The sequence below is a fragment of the Tupaia chinensis genome, unplaced genomic scaffold, assembly GCF_000334495.1.
Source record: "Tupaia chinensis unplaced genomic scaffold, TupChi_1.0 Scaffold138725_1, whole genome shotgun sequence".
Taxonomy (NCBI): Eukaryota; Metazoa; Chordata; class Mammalia; order Scandentia; family Tupaiidae; genus Tupaia; species Tupaia belangeri.
The window spans coordinates 2,391,576-2,407,368 of record NW_006198617.1 but is presented as its reverse complement, the minus strand read 5'-3'; the positions used below and the strand labels follow the sequence as shown (position 1 = coordinate 2,407,368).

The 15,793-nt window shown below is 50.7% G+C and overlaps 1 protein-coding gene across 2 annotated transcripts in view; it reads left to right on the top strand.

The window, feature by feature from the left end:
- Window positions 1-15,793, top strand: part of SHMT1 (serine hydroxymethyltransferase 1) — a 48,977-nt gene that overhangs the window by 19,697 nt on the left and 13,487 nt on the right. For both annotated transcript variants that reach the window (XM_006161650.3, XM_006161649.3), the window contains exons 2-5: window positions 4,550-4,664; window positions 6,377-6,522; window positions 14,867-14,982; window positions 15,353-15,513. In XM_006161650.3, the coding sequence (XP_006161712.1) occupies window positions 4,569-4,664; window positions 6,377-6,522; window positions 14,867-14,982; window positions 15,353-15,513 (519 nt within the window). In that variant the 5' untranslated portion in view covers window positions 4,550-4,568. The remainder of the gene's footprint in view (window positions 1-4,549; window positions 4,665-6,376; window positions 6,523-14,866; window positions 14,983-15,352; window positions 15,514-15,793) is intronic.

Genomic DNA, 15,793 nt, shown 5'->3' with positions numbered 1-15,793 from the left:
AGTGAGAACTCAAGCTGCCAGATCTGGGACTTGAAGTGCCGTTGGCCACGTGGGAGTCCAGTGCCCTTACCCAGCATGCCACCAGCCAGCGCCAGATACAGCACTTTCCGAGCCTCACTTTCACTACTCCGAAGATGAAAAACATCAATACACGGAAGTGTTACTGGGGGCCGGATGCTGGCGCAGCAGCAGCCCGTGCCGTGTGAGGCTGACACTCAAGCTCTAGGTTCACATCTAGAGCCCTCCCTGAGCACACCAGGTATGCACATGCCCACAGCCCAAGGCTGGCTGAAGCTGAGGGTGGATCGCAGTGTTAAGACCCTCTGGGGTCAGGGAGCATGTGTGCTTGCTCGCTCTTCCTCATTTTATTTTCTTTCTTTCCTATTTTTTTTTTATTTTTTAAGAAAGATTTTTGTTATAGGACCTGTGCACTCGCCTGAGAGACAGAGAGATAGAAAGTGAGAAATCACCCCCCAGAGGGGATGGCCATGTCTCGATCCCTTCTCCTGTGTTCTCCTCTCCAGATTTTGGGCACGTGTGCACACGTGCCCGGTGTGAGTTTTAGAGCTGCTGGGTCTGGGACTGTAACTGCAGTCAGCCATTAGGTAGTCTAGTGACACGACTATTATGCCATCTGCTGGTCCCTTGTTTTGTTTATTTGCTTATAGCGTGCGTGTAGTCACTGGGGAGCGACAGAGACAGAGGGAAAGTGAGAAATCACCTCCCTCGCCAGGGATGACCACACCACAATCCCTTCTCCATTCTCCTCTCAGGATCATTTTGTTTTTGCCGTAGGGCACGTACACTCACCAGAGAGATTCAGTGTGGGGGAAAGTGAGAAACGCCCCCATAGGAGGTATGGCCACGCCACAATCGCTTCTCCTCTGTTCTCCGGAATTGTGGGCATGCACGCACATGTGCCTGACGTCAAATGTCCAGGTCCAGGACTCAAACTGCAGTTGGCCATGTGGGAGTCTAGCGCCTTAACCACTACGCCACCTGCTAGCCCCCTCCTCCCAGGGTTTTGGGCATACTGGGCCTGGAGTGTTTTTCAAGTCACAGGGTCTGGGACTTGAACCAGGCAGTCAGCCATCTGAGGCCCAGGTGCCTCAAACACCATACCACCTGCTAGCTCTGTCTCTCTCAGAAGTAAATAAACATTTTTTAAAAAGTCTTCCTTGTACATTTGTTTTAAAAGAAACATGTTGCTAGGATTAAAATAAGATAACTTATGTTCAGAGCCTAGTAGAGACCTTTTGTATTTAAGTTTGTTTATTCCTTCACAGAGAGAGAGAGACAGAGACAGAGACAGAGACAGAGACAGAGAGAGAAGCAGTCCACGAGGGCCCCCTACTGCATCTGCCCGTCTCAGCCAGCCTGGCTAGTAGGCACGCATGCCCAGCATCCTCAAGGACGTCACAGGACACGAGTCCAGGGCCGTCCCCTGTGGGCCCAGCCCCCCACTTGTGTGCCTTTACCACCCAGAAAGCTGATCCCCACAGCCTACGTCCTGCTCCTGGTCCAGTCAGGGGTCAGCCCAGGAAAGTCCCTTGAAAAGTCACTAATTACTGAATGTCAGGAAGAACTCACCAGTTCTCTGCAGTGGAACTGTGTGTGAGGGGGTTGGTTTTTAAAGAATCATTATTTTGGGACCAGCAGGTGGTGGGGTGGTTAAAGGCCCTGGACTCCCACATGACCAACCATGGTTCAAGTCCTGGACCTGGTGGCTTCCTTCCTCACTTTCCCTCGCTCTTTGTCTTTCTCTGGTCAAATTGGAAAATAATAATAGATGAAGTTAATAAAAAGAATTTTTTTAACTTTATTTCATTTTGATCAGAAAGGGATAGAGCAAGTGAGAAAAAAGGATAGTGAGAAAGCAAGCCACCAGCTCCGGGACTCGAACTGTAGTCGGCCATGTGGGAATCCAGCGCCCCTAACCACCACGCCACCTGCCGGCCCCAACAGGTGGGATTGTTTTAAGTCAACAATTCATCTGTTCTGTCATTTGGAAGATGTTACTTTATGTGTAGCTGTGCTGGGAATTCTGGGGGTTTTTAAAAGGAACCACTTGGGGGAACCAGCAGTTAGCGTAATGGCTATGTCGCTGGACTCCCACGTAGTCGACCGCGGTTCGCGTCCTGGACCCGGTGGCTTAGAACTCACGCCGGGCACATGTGCATGCGTGCCCAAGATCCCTAGAGGAGAATGGAGGAGAAGGGATTGCAGCGTGACCATCCCCTCTGGGGGGTGATTTCTCGCTTTCTGTCTCTCTGTCTGTCTGGCAAGCTCACATGCCCTATATCAAAAACCTCTCCAATAAATAAATAAATAAAAAGGTACCACTCGGCCCCTGTCTTCAGGGAAGGCAGCTTAGTTGGGGGTTTAAGCTGAACCCGTGAAGAGTTGAGATCGTCCCAGGCCTGTCTCCAGGGCAGCACCCGTGGGAGGAGGGTTCTGGGGTGGACAGGCTGGAGGGAGAAGGGTCAGATCTTGTTACTGGTGAAGACGAGCTGACGTCCGCAGTTCCGAAAGGAACCAGATGTTCTAGGCAGTGGTTTTGCAATAGAAAATGATCGTGCTGACTAAGCACTTCTGACAGAAAGGCAAAGAAATGTGTTCGGAGTTTAGGGAGAACTAACAGGTTGTGATGAACTTTGACTCCTTTTTTTTTTATTTTAATTTTTGCTGTAGGATACAGGTGGTTGCCAGAGACAGACAGAGAAAGGGAATGTGAGAATTTACCCGTGGGGGAGGGTGGCCACGCCCACTCTTCTTCTCCATTCTCTTGGTATACTGGGCACACTCACACGTACATGCCTGCTAAGGTTTTCTTTTTTTCCTTTTAAAGAACTATTTTATGTAACTTATTTATTTATTTATTTATTTATTTTAATTTGGTCAGAGTGTGACAGAGCAAGAGAGAGCGAGAGAGAGAGAGATGGAAAGTGAGGAAGCGAGCAGCCAGGTCTGGGACCCTAACCTTGGTTGGCCGTGTGGGAGTCCAGCACCTTTAACTACCGCGCCACCTGCTGGCCTACTGGCATGATTTTCAAGCCACCAGGTCTGGGGTTCAAACTATGGTTGACCTTGTGGGAGTCTAGTGCCTTAGCCTCTACGCCACCTGCTGGTCCTTGACTAAAACAATTTTTTTTTTTTTTTTGGAGAGGTTTTCGCTATAGGGCGCGTGCGCTCGCCAGACAGACAGAGACATAGAGACAGAAAGCGAGAAATCACCCCCCAAGGGGGATGGTCACGCCGCAATCCCTTCTCCTCCATTCTCCTCTCGGGATCTTGGGCACGCACGCACACGCGCCCGGCGTGAGTTTTAAGCCGCCGGGTCCGAGACGCGAACCGCGGTCGACTACGTGGGAGTCCAGCAACATAGCCATTACGCTAACTGCTGGTTCCCTAAAACAAATTTTTTTAAAGCTTGTTATTGGGGCAGTGTGCGGAACAGTGGTTAAGGTGTGGATGGATTCCCACGTGACTGGCCACGGTTTGAGCCCCGGACTTGGCAGCTGGCTTCCCCACTTTCTCTCTCTCTCTCATCTCTCTCTAGCGAGTATATATGTCCTACAGCAGTAATAAATAAAATTAAATAAATACTGTTTTTTTTTTTTTTAATAAAAAGCTTGCTAAAGGACACTTGCTCTCTGAGAGAGAGGGAAAGTGAAAAATCAACCCCCCGCCCCCCGGAATGACCATGGCACAGTTCCTCCTCCGCCCTCCTCTTTGGATTTTAGGCACATGTCCACATGCGCCTGGCGTGATTTTTTTCAAGGCACTGGGTCCAGGACTCAAACCACACTGGGATCCAGCCACCTTCATTTCCATGCATCGGCTCTGACTAAATTATTGATGTATTTATGCAATCTTTTTTAAAGAATTATTTAACTTCATTTATTTATGGATTTATTTATTTTAATTTAACCAGAGAGGGACAGAGAGAGAGGGAAAGTGAGGAAGCGACCTGCTTGGTCCAGGGCTTGAACCATGGTCGACCATGTGGGAGTCCAGCACCCTTAACTGCCATGTCACCTCCTGCCGGCCCCTATTTATTTATTTTTATGAGAGAGCGCGCGAGAGAGAAGCACCTTCTATAGGGTCTTGTTATGCCATGGAGCGTTTACCCACCGTCCAGATCCAAGGGTGCTCACGTGTGCACCTGAGGTCTCCCACCTGACATGGGGATCACAACCCGTGGCTGGCCATGTGGCTTCGATTACTACTGTGCTGCAATGGCTCCTTAGCTTTGGCTATATTTCATATTGGAAGCTACATATTGTTTTTTAGAGGGTTTTGGATGTGTGCATTCTCCAGAGGGAGTGAGACGGAGACAGAGAGAAAGTGCGAAATCACCCCAAAGAGAGGGTAGCCACACCACAATCTCGTCTCCTCTATTCTCCTCCCAGGATCTTGAGCGCATACACATATGCACCCAGCATGATTTTCAAGCCACTGGGTCTAGGACTTGAACCATAGTCTGCCATGTGGGAGTCCAACATCATAACCGCTATGCCATCTGCTGACCCGTTTTTCCTTTTTATAGGCAACTTTGAACCAGCGCCATGGCGACTGCAGCCAACGGGACCCACCGGGATGCTGGAGTGTGGTCCTCACATGATAAGATGCTGGCGCAGCCCCTCAAGGACAACGACACCGAGGTGAGATTAGCAGAAAGTCCACGCACGTGTTTTTTTTTTTGGGAGAGATTTTCACTGTAGGGCGCGTGCGCTCGCCAGACAGACAGAGAGAGACATAGAGACAGAAAGCGAGAAATCACCCCCCAGGGGGGATGGTCACGCCGCAATCCCTTCTCCTCCATTCTCCTCTCGGGATCTTGGACACGCACGCACACGCACCCGGCGTGAGTTTTAAGCCACCGGGTCCGGGACATGAACCGTGGTCGACTACGTGGGAGTCCAGCGACATAGCCATTACGCTAACTGCTGGTTCCCAAGTCCACGCACGTTTTAAAATGGGAGGCCTTTGCTTCAGTCTCTAGTTCTAGTCACGAACTAACTTTGCAAAGGACCACCTGGAATTGGTGCAAGTGTGCCGGATTTGGAGATTGTGGCTGCGAAGTGGCTAAAGTTTCTTCAAGTTTACCCTCAATCTCATGGTTTCTAGAATCTGCAAACGCAGAGCGCTGTGCGGGGTGCCCTGGAGGGGCGGAGACGGGGAGATCCTGGAGGCCTGGCCCTTCACCGGTCGTGGGGAGCATACCCCCATCCAGGCATGGGCAGGCATGCCCCTCTGTCCCTTCCATCCATGAGAGAGGATGAAGCGCCGTGGCAGGGGCTGGTCTTGCCATGACCCCCTTTCCCCGCTCCTCAGCCCCTCAGGCCTTGGGCGTGTGCACATGCACCCACGTATTTTCTGTTCTTTTTTTTAGCAATTTGACCCGAGAGGAACAGGGCAAGAGCGAGGGTGAGAGTAAGAGAAAGAGAGAGACGGAAAGTGAGAAAGCAAGCTGCCAGGTCCAGGACTCGAACCGCAATCGGCTATGTGGGAGTCCAGCATCCTGAACCACCATGCCACCTGCTGGCCCCGCACCCCATGTTTTTCCAAGCTGACACATTGATCTGACTTCCCGGTGGGCCTGCTGCCGACCGTGCCACGAGGCTGGGCTGCTTGCTTATTTTGGAGCAGCGTCACTGGCACGTCACCCACTTACCTCGCAGTCCCACGGTTTTCAGTATATTCACTATCTGTTTTCTTGTAAAGGTTTTTTGCCTTAGGGCACATTTACTTCCTACAGAGAGAGAGACAGAGACAGTGAGAGGGAAAGTGACATCACCCCCGGGGGATGGCCACACCGCAATCTCTTCTCCTCCGTCCTCCTCCTGGGATCCTGGGCACGCATGTACACACACCCGGTGTGAGTTTTGTTTGTTTGTTTGTTTGTGGAGAGGTTTTGCTATAGGGCATGTGCACTCACCAGAAAGACAAGAGAGACAGAAACTCAGAAATCAGCCCCAGGGTGAATGGCCACACCACAGTCCCTTCTCCTCCATTCTCCTCTTGGGATCTTGGGCATGCACGCACACACTCAGCATGAGTTTAAGCCACTGGGTCCGGGACTCGAACCGCCTTCAACTACATGGGAGTCCAGCAATATTACCCTTATGACACCTGCTGGTCCCAAGAGCAAATTTTTATTTTACTTGTTTTCTTATTTATCCCAGGAGCAATGGAGACAGAAAGACAGCCCTCCCGCAGGGTCTTCCCTCCCTACACAGGGGTGTCTACAGGGGCGAACTCGGAGCCCTCCTCTGTGGGGTAGCCCGGCAGATCATTGCATCTCAGGGCTGTGCTGCCCTCTACCCCAGGCATTTTAAGCTAAACCGTCCGAACGTGTGTTTCCTTCCCCAAGGTTTACAACATCATTAAGAAGGAGAGTAACCGCCAGAGAGTTGGCCTGGAGCTCATCGCCTCGGAGAACTTTGCCAGCCGAGCCGTGCTGGAGGCCCTCGGCTCTTGCTTAAACAACAAATACTCGGAGGGCTACCCCGGCCAGAGGTAGGGGCGTTTCCCGAGGCCCACCCGGTGTGAAGCCCCGTGCCCTGTAGAGTCGAAGCGCTGGGGAAAGTCCAGAAAACGGCCAGCGTCCGGTAGCGAGCTCTCCCCCACCCCTGCTCTTTGACATAACTGGCGCGCCATCGCCAGCGTGGGGTTCCGCTGACGCGCTTGGAGTTCCATCAGGACCCCTCTGCCGTGATCCGCCCGCCTCTGCCTCTCTGGGTGAGGCGCACACCATCAGGGCCTCACTCAGCAGTCCCTTTGGCAGATCTGCGTTGTAGACGCGCAGCCAGTCCGTGAGGGGGCTGGGCTGTCGTCAGGCCTCCATCTGGGCAAGGGCAGTGCTCGCTGGGGGACGCCGGGCGGGGACAGGTGCTGTGGGGGCTGCGGTCTGTATGGGAATGGCCCCCTCGGGGAGCGGAGCCCGCGGTCCTGGAAACCAGCTCCACACACATGTGGATGATTTTTGCTCAGATTTCCGATTGAGCTAATCCGAGACACCATGCTAGCTCCTGGGCTTCCGCCCCTTCCAGCGAATATAGGGATCCTGCAGCTGTAAGGAGGCGAGGCTTCCGGAAGGTGTCCAGAGTGTCAGTGTAAGGCGCCCTGCAGCCTGAGGGTAAGAGAGCCCTCTCCGGTGGGAGGTGCGTGGTGGTTGGGAGCGCTGGACTCCCACATGGCCGACCATGAGTTTGAGTCCTGGACCTGGCAGCTTGCTTTCTCTCTCTCCCTCTGGTCAGATTAAAATAAATAAATAAAGTTAAATAAACAATTAAAAAAAAAAAGCCAGATCTCACATGGCCGACTGAGTGGTTTGAATTCCAACCCTGGAGGCCTGAGAAACACTCTGGGTGGTTGTGTTTGTGTGCCCCAAATCCCAGCGTGACGGAGAAGTGGAGCAGAAGGCATTGCAGCATGACCACACCCTTGGGAGTGCTTTCTCACACGCACTCGCTGTCTCTGGTCAGTGCATGCCCTTTCTGACAAAGTGTTTTGTTTTTGTTTTTGAGAGGTTTTTGCTACAGGGCGCCTGTGCTCGCCAGAAAGACAAAGAGACAGAAAGCGAGAAATTACCTCCCAGGGGGAGGTGGCCACACCGCAATTCCTTCTCCATTGTCCTCTCGGGATCTTGGGCACGCCCTCACACGCACCCGGCGTGAGTTTAAGCCACCGGGTCCAGGACTCGAACCGCGGTCAACTACGTGGGAGTCCAGCGACATAGCCATTACGCCAACTGCTGGTCCCCTGACAAAGTTTTTAAAAACCCAAGTTGGTACATGGATGCCTGCATGGTCTGGACGCCCACAGGCCACCAGCAGCGTTTGCCCCCCCTGTGAGCTCTGTTCCCGATGAGAAAGGACGCGGACACCGGGGGGAGTGGCCACTGACCGCCAGTGAGCCTGACTGAAGGACGCGAGTTGGATCCTGGACCAAAATCAGAACTAAATTTGCGTCCACTGTCAGGCTTCGCAGTCGGCCACCGTCCTCATGTCTACTGGGTACTTGCTGAGTGACAGCAGCCCCAAACAGCACCTTTCCCCATGTTTTAATGTCTCTGAAACTGAGGTGGAGGTTTGGGCTAATGGCAAGTCATGATAATTTAAAAAAAAAATTTTTTTTTTAATTTTTAGTTTGCCACAGGGTGTTCATGCTTGTTGGAGAGACAGGGACAGTGAAAGTGAGAAATTACCCCCTGGGAGAGTGACAGTGAGAAACCCTCCCTGGGCGGATAGCCTCGCCTCAGCGTGTCCTCCTCTCGGGATTTTGGACACACGTCTTGTATATTTTCCAAGCTGCTGGGTCCGGGATTTGAAATGTGCAGTCAGGGACCAGCATGTGGTATGGTAGTTAAAGCACTGGATCCCCACATGGCCAACCATGGTTCAAGTCTTCAACCTGGCGGATTGCTTTCTCTCTCTCTCTCCCCCTCTCTCTCTCTCTCTCTCTCTCTCTCTCCCTCTCCCTCTCTCTGACTCTTTCATGAGTGTATGTGTGCACCTATAGCAAATTTTAAAATAATAATAAAATCAAATAATTCATTATTTAAAAAAGGAGAAAGAAGTGTGTAGTTGACCCTGTGGGATTCAGCTACCTTAACCCCATGCCATCTGGCTGGTCCTCTTCTGTGAATTGGTTTTTTTCTTTTTCTTTTGTTTTTTTGGAGAGGTTTTTGCTATAGGGCGCATGCGCTCGCCAAACAGACAGAGAGAGACAGAGAGACAGAAAGCGAGAAATCACCCCCCAGGGGGGATGGCCACATCGCAATCCCTTCTCCTCCATTCTCCTCTCGGGATCTTGGGCACGCATGCACAGGCGCCCAGCATGAGTTTAAGCCACCAGGTCCGGGACTCGAACCACAGTCAACTACATAGGAATCCGGCGACATAGCCATTACACTAACTGCTGGTCCCCTCTTCTGTGAATTTTAATGTTAATTAGCTGAACTGTAAAATGCAGCCATTAGAAATTCAAATCAGTGTATAGATAATTAGATAATTTGTTAATGTTAAAGGGCTCTTTAAAAGGTGACTATTGTCTTTTATTTTCTTTTTAAACAAATAATTATTTAATTTTATTTATTACTTTTTTTAAACATGATATGGACCTTCACCAGAAAGAGAGAAAGAGAGTGAAAAAGGAAACCTCCAGGTCTGGGACTTGAACCACAGTCCACCATGCAATAGTCTAGTACCTTAATCACCACGCCCCCTGCTAGTCCTTCTGTTTGTATCTTCTTTCTTTCTTCCTCTCTCTCTCTCGCTCTTTTTTCTAATTTGCTGTTGAGCACATACACTTGCTAAAGAGACAGAGAGAAAGAAAAAAGTGAGAAAGCACCTTCCGTGGAAAATAGTCACGCTGCAATCCCTTCTCTTACACTTTTCCTTTCAGGATTTTAGGCACACACATATGTCCCTAGTAGGTTGTCCAAGCTGCCGGGTCTGGGACTTGACCCTCACTGTCATCATGTGAGATCCACCTGCCTTAGCCACCATGCCATCAGCTGGCCCTCTATCCTCATTTTCATATTTTCTTAATAATGTGAATTTATGTTTCTTTTTTAATTTTATTTAACTTTATTTATTTATTTATTTTAATTTGAACAGAGAGGGACAGAGTGAGAGAGAAAGAGAGGGAAAGTGAGAACGCAAGCCGCCAGGTCCAGGACTTGGACCGTGGTCTGCCATGTGGGACTCCAGCGCCCTTCACCACACCACCTGCCGGCCCCATGCATTTTTCTTTTGGAACTAACTTTGGATTGAACTTGGTTGGTTTGGGATGTTCAGAGAGCACCTGCGCTATCCAGAGGAAGCAAGCGTGGGAGCGAGAGACTGCCCGAGGGAGCACACAGCCCCCAGGGCACAGTCACAGCAAGCCCTCTCCTCCCCTCCTCCCTGCCCGGATTTGGGCGCACATGCACATACACCCAGCATGCTTTTCAAGCCACCCGGACTAAGACGTGAGCCACAGTCAGACATGTGGGACCCGGCTCCTTTAACCGCTGAGCTAGAGGGCTGGCCCCACTTGGATTACTGATGCTCGGAGTTCGTATTTGGCAATAACCCTGATCTAACGTTAAGGACTTGGATAGAAACCTAAAATGAAGCTTAGGTTTTTGTTTCCCTTTGTTTTTCCGTGAGAGAGAAACAGAGAGGAACCCTCGACAAGGGCTTTCTGTTGTCCTGCCCCAGGTGCGGCTCGTGCAACCTGTATCTGGCATGCACAGGGAGGCCTCGGGATGCGAACCTGGAACCTTCCCACGTCGCCTCATTGTTGGGGGGACTGTTGTGTTACTGTTGCGCCACAGCAGCTGGCATGCTGTGGTTTTTTTTTTTTTTTTTTTTTTTTTTTTGGGGGTTTTTTCCGTAGGGCGCGTGCGCTCGCCAGACAGACAGAGAGAGACAGAGAGACAGAAAGCGAAAAATCCCCCCCCGGGGGGCTGGCCACACCGCAATCCCTTCTCCATTCTCCTCTCGGGATCTTGGGCACGCACACACACGCGCCCAGCGTGAGTTTTAAGCCACCAGGTCCGGGACACGAACCGCAGTCAACTACGTGGGAGTCCAGCGACATAGCCATTACGCTAACTGCTGGTTCCCCATGCTGTGTTATTTTCAGTTTTTTTTCAGTTTTTAGGCATGCGTGTTCTCCAGAGAGGCACTGTATCCCACATGGTCCACACTGCGTGGTTCAAGTCCCAGACTCAGTGGCTTGAAGATTCCTTACCAGGGGGCCAACAGGTGACGCAGTGGTTGAGACTGTGGACTCCCACATGGCTAACTGTGGTTAAAGTCCCAGACCTGGCAACTCGCTTTCTCACTTTCCGTGTCTCTGGTTAAGTTAAAAAATAATAATAGTAATAAATAAATAATTCTTCCCAAAACATGGAAGAAAAAAATCACACAGGAATATGTGCATGTGTACCCCAAACCCTAAGAGGTGACCGGAGAGAGGATTGCATCATGTCCATCCCCCTTGGGGAGTAATTTTTTTATTCCCCGCCCCCTCTGGCAAGCACACATGCTCTATAGCAAAACTTTAAAAAGAAAAAAATGAGGGACCAGCTGTTAATGTAATGGCTATGTCGCTGGACTCTCATGTAGTCAACCATGGTTCACGTCCCGGACCCGGTGGCTTAGAACTCACGCCAGGCGCATGTGCGTGCGTGCCCAAGATCCCGAGAGGAGAATGGAGGAGAAGGGATTGCGGTGTGGCCATCCCTCTGGGGGGTGATTTCTCACTTTCTGTCTCTTTGTCTCTGTCTGTCTGTCTGGCGAGCGCATGCGTCATATGGCAAAAACCTTTCCAAAAAAAAAAAGGAAAAAAAAAGATGAAAACCTGTCCATTAAACAATAACTCACAGCCAACATGAATAGGAAAAGATGTTCAATATTACTAGTCTTTTGATAAATGCAGATGAAAACCGTAGCAACATATGTGAGATATCACGTCATACCCATTTTTGGTCACTATCAAAAAAAAAAAAACCCTCGGGACCAGCAGTTAGCATAATGGCTATGTCACTGGACTCCCATGCAGTTGAACGCAGTTCAAGTCCCGGAACCGTCCATTCTCCTCTTGGGATCTTGGGCACGCATGCACACGCGCCCGGCGTGAGTTTTAAGCCACCGGGTCCGGGACGTGAACCATGGTCGACTACGTGGGAGTCCAGCGACATAGCCATTACATTAACTGCTGGTCCCTCATATTTTTCTTTTTAAAGTTTTTTTTTTTAAGATATGACCTCCTAAGCAAAAATGGACAGATAGAGGCTAGCCTGTAGCCAGTGGTTTAGGGTGCTGGATCCCATCTGACCAACCACAGTTTGAATTCTGGCCCTGGAGACTTGGGAAACATACAAGGCACATACATGTGTGTGTATGCTCGAAATCTTGACAATATGGAGAAAAGGGATTGCGGCATGACCCCATTCTTTTACATGTGTGTGTATGCTCGAAATCTTGACAAGATGGAGAAAAGGGATTGCGGCCATGACCACATTATTTTTTTTGTAATTTTATTCATTCATTTATTTTAATTTGACCAAATAGAGACACAGAGAGAAAGAGAAAGAGGGAAAGTGAGAAAGCAAGCCACCAGGTCCAGGACTTGAACCTCAGTCAGCCATGTGTGAATCCAGCACCTTAACCACCATGCCACCTGCTGGTCCCAGCATGACCACTTTCTAATGCAGGTACTTTCTCCCCTTCCTGTCTCTTTCTCTCTTTCTGGCGAACACATGTGCCCTCTAGCAATTAAAAAAAATAGGCAATAGGACTGCTTCAAACTAAGAAGCCTCTGAACTTTCCTTTCTGAACAAAGGAAATGAATGAAGAGGGAGCCTATAGAGTGAGAGAAAATTGTTTATAACTTTATTTACCGTTATTATTATTATAATTATTGAATTTGACAGACAGAGAGACAGAGAGGGGAAGCGAGAAAGCAAGCCACCAGGTCCAGGACTCAAGTCATGATTGGTCATGTGGGAGTCCAGAGCCTCTAACCACTACACCACCTGCCAGCCCAGGAGCAAATGTTGTAAAATATACATCTAATGAGTTAATATTCCAAATATTTAAGGAACTCAAAACATCTATAGTAAAGAAACAAATCACTGGATTTGAAAATGGGCAAAGGACCAGAATGGACATTTTTCAAAAGAAACCATTCCGACGGTCAGCAGGTAAATAGAGAAATGTTCAACACCAGTAGTCATCAGGAAAGTGTAGCTTGAAGCCGCAGTGAGTTACCACCTACACCTGTTAGGATGACTTTGACCAGAAAGACAAAAGATAAGTGTGGGTGAGGGTGCAGGGAAAAGGGAGCCCTTCCGTAGTATTGGTGAGGATGTACATTAGTACCGCCATTTCCACAAACAGAAGTAGACTCGGGCCAGCAGTGGCTTGAAACTCACATTGGGTGTGTTTGTATATGTGCCCAAGACCCCAGGAGGAGAGTGGAGGAGAGTGATTACAGCGTGGCCATCCTCCCGGGGAGTGATTTTTCATTTTCCTGTCACTGTCTCTGTCTCTTCAGGCAAGCACATGATCCCTAAGACAAAAACTCGACAAAAAAAAGAAAAAGGTAAAAACAGAGCTACCATATTGCCCAGCCAGCCCCCTTCTGGGGACATATGGAAAGGAAATACAATCAGTATGTCAAAGGAACATCTGCACCCCCTTTTCACTGCGGCACTAGTCACAACATATGGTATTGATTTAATACCCCTTGGGTGATGGCCACACCACAACCCTTTCTCCTCCGTTCTCGTCCTGGGATTTTGAACATGTCTATACACGCGCCTGCTGTGATTTTCAAGCTGCCGGGTCCCAGACTCAAACTGGAGTCGACTATTTGGGACCCCAATGGCTTAACCACTACGCCACCTGCTGGCCCTGCTAAGAGTAGATTTTTTTAATGTTCTCATCACAGCAAAATTTTAGGAGTTGGTGGATATGTTAATTAGCTTGATTTGACAATTTCACAATGTATACATATATCAAAATATCACACTAGTGTAAATACGTGCAATTTTTATTTTTAAAGGTTGGTAAAGATATAGAGAGATTGAAACCCTTGGGACTCTTGGTAGAAATGTAACAGATAACATAGTACAGGGAGCAGCAGTTAGCGTAATGGCTATGTCGCTAGACTCCCATGTAGTCGACTGCGGTTCAAGTCCCAGACCTGGTGGCTTAAACTCACACTGGGTGCGTGTGCGAGCGTGCCTAAGATCCCGAGAGGAGAACGGAGGAGACGGAGGGTAAGGGATTGGGGCGTGGCAACCCCCCACCCCGGGGGGTGATTTCTCGCTTTCTGTCTCTCTGTCTCTGTCTGTCTTTCTGGCGAGCACACGCGCTCTATAGCGAAAACCTCTCCAAAATAAGAAAAAACAAGAAGGAATGTAACATGGTACAGCCATTAAGGAAAACAGAACGGAGCGTCCTTATTTACTTTAATTGCCGATGAGTACGTATGCTCTCCAGAGAGAGACAGAGGAGGAAGTTCCCTCGGTGGGCATGGTCACTCTGCAGGCCGTGGTCCACTTCTCTGTGATACTGGGGTGTGGGGCAGGCATGCACACACTCACAGCATCTTTTCAAGGTGCCCAGGATGGGGTTCAAACCATGGTCAGCCATGCGGAATTTAGTTCCCTTAAGCACTAGGCTATCGGGCTGGCCAGGGGGGAGAAACCTTGAAGAAGTGGAGGTCCAGACCCTTCGCACAGCAGTTAAGCCGGGTGCGCAGGAAGCCACGTGGTTAGTCCCACATGGTTGAGCTGCAGTTTGAGTCCTGGCTGCAGTGGCTTGAGAGTCATACCAGGCACGTGTGTGTGCGCACATACCTGAAGTCCTAATGGGATTGAGGGGGAAAGAGGACTGCAGCATGACCCCTCCCTGTTGGGGAGAGCGGTTGTCTGTCTGTCTCTCTCTCTCTCTCTGGCAAGCACATGTGCCCTCCAGCAGTACAAATGAATGAGTGAATAAGCGAGTGAGTGAAGAAGTGGAACCAGCAGTCTGGCCTCACGACTGGCTTCTTTCACTGAGCACCACGGCCTCAAAGTTCTTCTGTGCTGTAGCGGGCGCCGGGGTCTTTCTCTTTGTAAGGCTGGAATCCCCTCTCTACAGAGGAGGCCATACTCCCTCCGGATCGCTGGTGGCGTGGTCTCCGGGACACTGGAGGGCTGGTGGGAATGTTCATTGCGCTGGTTTCAGGATCTGCGTCGGAACAAGTTGTCTTGTTCCTTCCCCCCGCTGGTGTTCTGTCTCGCCCCCAAGTTTCTTTGCCTCTACACGGCAGAGGGTTGAGGCCCGAGTTGGTGTGAGCCTCCTGCTTCCTCCTGCAGGTATTACGGCGGGACGGAGTTTATCGATGAGTTGGAGACCCTCTGTCAGAAGCGGGCCCTGCAGGCCTATAACCTGGACCCTCAGTGCTGGGGGGTCAACGTCCAGCCCTACTCAGGTGATTGCCTCATCCAGGTGGGCCTGTACACCCCCTTCACGCCAGCCCCCAGGGCTGTGTTCACTGAGACAAGGCCTGGGAAGGAATGCCCGTAAAGTAAAGTAAGAAATTGGCCGAGCCCTCCTGGGTGGGCAGGTCCTCCTCCAACGCTCTCGGGCTGGCTCTGAGCCCCTCCCAACCGTGCCCTGTCTCTGAAATTCCCCACACTGGCTCTGAAGGGGGCTGGTGCAGGAGCGCCCCCAGGGGCTCAGGAGGAGGGCCAGGCCTTTCCTCACCTCTCCCGGGTGAACCCCTGGCAGCTAAGCATCCCGGTGCTGCTCGGCGCATCCTGGGTAGACATGACCCAGTCTCGTCTGGTTGCCCGATCCAGGCTCCCCTGCAAACTTCGCGGTGTACGCGGCCCTGGTGGAGCCCCACGGGCGCATCATGGGCCTGGACCTGCCTGATGGGGGCCACCTGACCCACGGGTTCATGACCGGCAAGAAGAAGATCTCGGCCACGTCCATCTTCTTTGAGTCTATGCCCTATAAGGTAAGAGGCTGTCTCCTCAGTGTGTCTTTCTGTCACCTCTGGCGATCCGTAGTTTATGTGGCACTATGGGGAGTCCACACCTTGCACTTGTCATTTCCCTGCCCTGGGGACACCTCAGAGGCAGCTGGGATGGAGAAACAGGTGCTGAGCTGAGGCTCCAGGGAGACGGGGCGTCCAGCACGGGGGCGCCAGCGCAGTGGGACAATGACCGAAATGACAATTCCCAGTGGCCAGGGCAGCTACAGCTGGAGCCCCAGCACCCACCCACCCCTCAACCCTC